Below are 6,756 nucleotides of genomic sequence, written 5' to 3'. Positions count from 1 at the left end.
AAGTAATATCTAATTAATAATAATTAGAGAGTTTAACACTTTTTTCTATTAAATAATAACTTATATAGTTAATTAGAATTAGAGAAAGACTAGAAGCTTATATACTATAGTTCACTCGCGCTCTATAGAATAAAAGAAAAAAAGCTAACAGCCCTATTTAAGCTTAGATCTATAGCTAAGACGTGTTTGCACATATAGAGGTCTGCTAAACGTAGCAAACCAATTGAGAAGCTGAGATGCGGCAGGTTTTGATAATTTTGACTCTTGAAACTCAAAGCCCTTCTGGAACGACACAATCTCTAGTTCACACTAAAGCGCGAAGCAGCCGCCAAGGCGATTCGATTTACAGAACAGAGCAAGACACTAGGGCAATGCCGGATCGGGCGCAAACCAGACGAGTCTTAGCATTGGGGGATTGTACGTACGCTGAACCGTTACACGAGGTGGAAGACCTCAACAGAGCTTAAACATAAACGCGGTCTACACGAGGGTACCAGCCTAATGTAGATGATGTTGAAGAGTAAAGGGGGACGGACATTGGGAGACAGCTAGTCAATGTTTTGCATTGGCGAAGTGGGGCGCCACGGAGGAACGTCCGGAGGGCGCCGGCTGTTTGCTTAACCCCACTATCCGGGCATAACTGCTGGGCAAAGAGCGATTGAAATCGAGTGGGATAAAATCAATCAATTATGCAGTACGAATGTCTTGTCATAGCCGCCTGACGCCCACATAGGTCGGTCAACTGTTATCCTTGTGTACGGGTCGACAGTGTTGAGCACCTTTGCTTGCCCCGGAATCCTTTGTGTCCTACGCACTTTCTGCTCATATGCCAGTAAGACTCTGATTGGAAATAAATTCAGCGCTGCTGTCTCTAACTATTTTCTATTTGTCAATGCACTTTGCTAGTTCTCTGCTCATTGTACTGGACCTTCTCGCGCTACTCAGACGTCTGACGAACCTGTGAGAACGGCAACTGATTTTGAACCCCGCGATATTATTCCATTGAACGCCCCCTATTTCCCTGACTATCAGTCTGTCTACAAATGCTTGCTCATACCCTTCTCACTATTGTCTGAGATAACTACTATGTCCATTTCACTAGCTTCCTTGCCCAAAGCATCGTCTTGATCACACAGTGCCGCAATTTGTTCTAATGTCAGGCCTCGGGTTTCAATGTAGTAGAACCAGACAGTCGCAATCATCACGACCAATATAACGAGGAAGACGAAGTAGTACTTCCAGCCGATGGCGTCTAGGGCGATAGGGTTGACGAAAATGTTGAAGAAATTGAAAGAGTAACTTGTGAGGAACATTGACGCAAGTCCCTTGGCGCGCAGGTTGTACTGCCATATTTCAACTGGGTATGCCGTTAAGAAGGGAGTGAGAGCAATATCGTAGCCAAAGTAGTAACTAAACACTTGTAAGAAAGGGCGATCAAGTGGAAGCTGGAAATCGTACATGAACAGGAAGGGAATGACAGCGGTACCAGTCGCAGCGTTTCCAGTAGTGGCGAAGGCACCAGACAAAGCTGTGATGATGATATATGCGACAAGCATTATTATTCCCTTTCACAAAAGAATGTCAGTCAGGTATTACTAAAAGGTCGGTAGGCCAGGAAGGCCAGGCATCCCATACCGAGGCGAGGAACAACGGACGACGCCCAAGCTTGTGGACTGAAAAAGCTGCTGCGGTAGCCCAGATCAGGTTCCACACCTGTAGGCATGCAGAGATAAGAGTCTGGTGCGTGACAGACGTGATTCCAACTGTCGTCTAGGTTTTGTTAGTTATCAGTCGGCAAGAGGAGTACAGAACTTCACTCACTAAGACGCCAGTGAGGTAGTAAGACACGGTCCCGCCGCCCGACCATTGAGAAAAAATGGCCAGTGAGACTGTGATGAGCATACGCCTCCGGTTTCCAGGCGTTTTTATCAGGTCCAGCCACGAAGAGTTCTGAGCCTTCTTCTCAGTGTTGAGGGCGGTTTCGATCTCTGCCATTTCGCGCAGCACAATTGGCGAGTTTAGATCCCCCGCGGCGTGGTTCTTAGCTAGGATTCGCTGGGCCTCGTCGTTGCGGTCTCTGGACACGAGCCAGCGAGGCGACTCGTCGATCAACAGAAACCCTGGGAGAGCAAGTAGAGGCATGGCAACCTGGAGAGCAGATGGGATTCTCCACGCCCACCACGACGGGATGTTGCGAGTAGCAAAGGTTGCCCAGCCCGCTGTTACGGCCCCCACATACCATCCGCACATATAGAGCGAAGAGGCTGTTGCCTGGTGCGCAGGATAAGCCGACTCGGCGAGGAGCAGGGGACAGGCAAGGAAGAAGCCCGATGCAAAACCCAGCAGCAGTCGGGCGACGACGAAGGGAGCGTCCCTGTTGGCAGCCGTCTGAATAGCCGCCCCGGCGAACAAAAACAGGTAGCCAACCCAAACCCCGGGCTTACGGCCATACCTATTGCACATCCATGACGATATGGGATAAGATAGAACGCAGCCCAGGGCGTAGATAGCGTTGATAAAGCCGAGCCAGGTTCCCGTCGGGTAATTCATGGCTTCTTTCCACTGTGGAAGGGCGATCAGACCGTTCATGAGGGATCCATCGAAGCCATTGGCTGAAGAGAATAACGTTAGGGAAAAAATGCAAAAGTTCAACCTACGGAGATGGGCCTCCCGGTACCACGGGGTGTTGGTCTCGGTCATATTTGCGTCGTTGCAGTCGTTAGCCGGAATGAAGAAAGCAGTATGTAGGGGAGGGCATGAATACGACATGTTCGCATTGGTGCAGTAGTCAAGGCGCTGTTCTTATACTCGCCAGACCACGTTGGCATACACAACAGCTAATCGCTCCTAGGGATGCACCATACCATGAGCCGGCCACGTTGACCCTGACTGGTGTCAACATCCCCCTGAGCTAGCTTATCTCCCCTTCCCCGTTGACCGTTCTCCCTTCACAACAAAACCAACCCTCGCGGAGAGCGACTAAAGTTGTGACATGCAATATCAGGCAAACCAGCCCTGAAATCACCTCAAGAAGTCTGGACCAACCTCGGGGTGCCAATGTTTTGTTACTGCCCCGGTCGGCTAAATCATCCGAGCGGTTCGCACGACTTAGCGAGAATGATAGCTCCCCTTCTTCATATTGTGCCTTGATACCATTAAGAATGGGCACCCCAGGTCAACCAATACCTTTCCTTACCCCATACTCGGTGGCCAAGAACGAACGACTGCTTTCTGCTACCAACAGTAGTTGCTGGAGTTGCTGGAAGGCCACTGGATACGAAGTACCCCGCGGGGAAAAGGTTTTAGCGTGGCATGAATCGTCACTTCTGATAATAAGACAACGCTAAACATAAGCCTGGCAAATGGGGATACAGGGTATGTAATACCCGGATATAGTTGCGTTTTTACAGCTTGACATCCTTACTCCTCCTCCAGGATCTCAAATGTTAGCTTGGACAGGGTCCTACTGTTAACGTTACTAGAACATTTAGGTGCTGGTATAAGTAGTGGCCCCCTTAATAAGCTAATAAGTAAAACCCTATAGAAGGAGTTTTAGCGTAAAATCTATTCTAGATAGGTGGTTAATTATATACCTCTATATTATATTAAGTTATTTCTAATTAAAATTAACTTAAAAAATAAGTAGAAGAAATAAATTCTAATAGCTTACTTAGTTTATAAAGTAAAAAGAATTAAAGTATAACAGTTATAATATCTACTATATATAATACTACCTTTATATAATATTTAAATAATTAATATTAAAAGTTTAATTATTAAGTAGTCTTTTAGTTTACTTTATTAAACTTAAATTATAACTATTAAAATACTAATATATAGTATAAAGTATACTATATAGTTATAATATAGCTATATAGTATTTAGTATTAATATATAATATTCTTTTATAATAACAATAATAATAGAATAATAATACTACTTAACTTATTTGTATATTTTATATTAAATAAATAAGTAAAGCTTAAATTATTAAATTTTATATTAGAATACTTTATTTAGTATAACTTATAACTATAATATTAATTATATAATATGTATAGTTATATAAGCATTTTATATAATTAGTAGTTAAATAGGTTATATTTTAAGTTATTTTTTCCCTCACTTTTCCCTACTAGAGGAAATAACCTACCAACTATAATAATAGGAATTATTATAATATATCAGTTTCTTTATTATTATCTATATAATTAAATGCCTATATATATTTAGTATTATATTTTTATATTATATTATGTTTTTAATATTTTTTAATAATCTCTACTTCTTAGTAAATAAAGTACTAACTAAAGTGCTTTTATTAGATTTACTTATTATAAACCTTTTTATAGAGTAAGTTATACATTCTTTTTGATTCTATATTACTTAATAGCTTCAATAATATACCTATAATACTAAATCTTATATTTAATTATTTATAGAAAATAGTATATTACTTTTATTTAATAAAACATCTCCGATAGAATAGTATTTTATATTAATATATTTAAATTCTACATAGAATTTAAAAAGCTTCAGGTAGCTTTTTAACTATTAAATTATTTATGAAGTAGCAATATACTAAAATACAGTAAATATTTAAATTAGCTTATTAGATTAAGTATTTCTTAAATATTTTATAAGTTTAATAGAGTACGTATTAATATATTACTATCTAAAAGGAAACTTTAAGCTAATATAATAGAATAGTATAGATACTATAATAGGGTAAAAAAGAAAACTTATCGCTTATACTAAGCACTCTACTTAGAGTAGAGAAAACCTCCTAAAAATCCCTGAATACTTATATATCGATTTTCTAGATAACTATAAGAGATATAAAATAAATTTATAAATATAAGCCTAACTAACTTATACTTTATCTATACTTTCTACTCTTTTTATATTTTAAGTTATATAATCTTTTAAAAAAGATTAAGCTATTAAAAAGAAGTTTAATAGTACTATTTTTATAATATTCTACTCTATTTTAGCTTTAAATAACTAAAGAAGTATAATAAGTATTAAAAAAAAGAATAAAAAGTAAAGCTAATTAAAGCTAAAAAAGCCTAAAAATACTTATTTTAGCTAATTTTTAAAGTATAAACATTAGTGAATTTTTATTATGAACTACGCTAAAAGATCCTAAAGGGTTTTTACAAAATTAATTACTAAAGTTATTAAAAAGATTAAAAAAAGTATAAAAATAAAGATATTTCTTATTTATTTATTTAGTTTCTTTTATTATAAGCTAACTAAGTTTCTATTTATTTATATATATCTTCTCTTTTTATAATAACGTTTAACGTTTATAAAAACGCTTATCTAACTTTTTATTTTTAGGTTAAAATTATTAAAAATTCTAAAAACTTTATCTCTTTCTATAATTCCCCAAACCTTTTATATACGAAAGAGATAAAAACTTAATTAATTTTATTTTATATATTTAATCTATTTTTTTTTAGCTTTTAGTTTATGTTTTGTATTTTCTTGATTAGTAGCTAATTTTTGTATTAGTTCTTTTTTTAATTTAAATGTAATTATAATCTTCTCTTTAAATTTATTCTATTTATCATATACTAAATATTTTTTTTATATAGTTAGAACTTAAAACAATATCTTAAAAGTATATGGTTTAAGCTATATCTTTAATTAGGTTATTTTAAATAATAAAAAACTATTTTAAAATTAAATTGCTAAACTTATTAGTTTTAAGTAGTTTAAGCTTTTTAACACTTTCTTTAATCTTTTTATAATAAAAACTTCTTTTATTTATTTTCTATTTTAATTTATATATCTTTAACTTTATTTAATCCTTATTCTAAGTAATCTTTTCGTTTAGTTACAAATTATAAAATTAAAGTTATTATTATAAATTATATTTTTGATTATATTAGTTTTCTTTTTAAAGCTTAAATCTTCTACTTTAACTTTAATTAACTCCTAAATAACTAGAGCTAAATTAAGTATAGTTTCTCTAAAACCTAAGTTTTTATTAATCTCTTATTATTTATTTTTCAAAGTTTTCAGCTAATCCTCAAAACTACTTTTAGGTTTTAGTTTTAAGCTTTTAATTAAGCTACTATAAAAGCGAAACTCTTTAGTAATAAGTTTAATTTAGTTGTTAAGAAAGTTTTCATAAAATTTAAATTAATTTCTTAAGCTTTAGTAGCTATTTTTAAGTATAAAATCTTACTACGAAGAGTATTTTATTAGATAATATGTCTAATAAAGTCTATAGCATACAAACTATGTTTCTATACATTCTCTTTTAATTTAATCTAAAATAATAAAATAATAAAAGAAATATAATGAATAAGCTTTTAAATCTCTATTAATATTTTATAGATTTTGTACTAATTATAAACTAATTTAACTATAATTTTAAAAGAGGTTTTTAAATTACTTATATTATTATTATTAGTAATATTTTGTATACTATTTAAATAGAAATATAAATTATACCTTTAATTAATAATTAAGTTTATATATCTTCCTCTATTATTATATTATAAAAAAATAAAACTATACAAAATAACTTTATTAGCTAGAGTATTATAATACCTCACTTTAAAGTTATTATAAAAAGAAATTTAAGTAACAAAAGCTTTTATATATTATTTTTTAATAATATCTCTAATAGTTAAGTTATAAACTACTTTAATATAGCTTTGTAAGAGAAGCCTATCTCTATAGAAACTTAAATATATTATAGAAGTTAAGAAAAACCTTTATTTATATATTTTACTACTAAAT

At 33.7% G+C, this 6,756-nt stretch overlaps 1 protein-coding gene across 1 annotated transcript; it reads right to left on the bottom strand.

Moving 5' to 3' along the window:
• Positions 1-1,037: 1,037 nt before the first annotated feature.
• Positions 1,038-2,700, bottom strand: CGCA056_v006892 (Lactose permease; the record flags this gene model as incomplete). The annotated part of the gene is made up of 5 exons (XM_037322141.1): positions 1,038-1,410; positions 1,459-1,565; positions 1,636-1,770; positions 1,822-2,612; positions 2,658-2,700. The coding sequence occupies 5 exons, from the start codon at positions 2,698-2,700 to the stop codon at positions 1,038-1,040; spliced, it is 1,449 nt and encodes a 482-aa protein (XP_037179357.1).
• Positions 2,701-6,756: the final 4,056 nt, after the last annotated feature.

Source organism: Colletotrichum aenigma (genome assembly GCF_013390185.1).
Source record: "Colletotrichum aenigma strain Cg56 chromosome Unknown KSG_Cg56_contig04, whole genome shotgun sequence".
NCBI lineage: Eukaryota > Fungi > Ascomycota > Sordariomycetes > Glomerellales > Glomerellaceae > Colletotrichum > Colletotrichum aenigma.
This window is presented reverse-complemented; position numbering and strand designations above follow the sequence as displayed.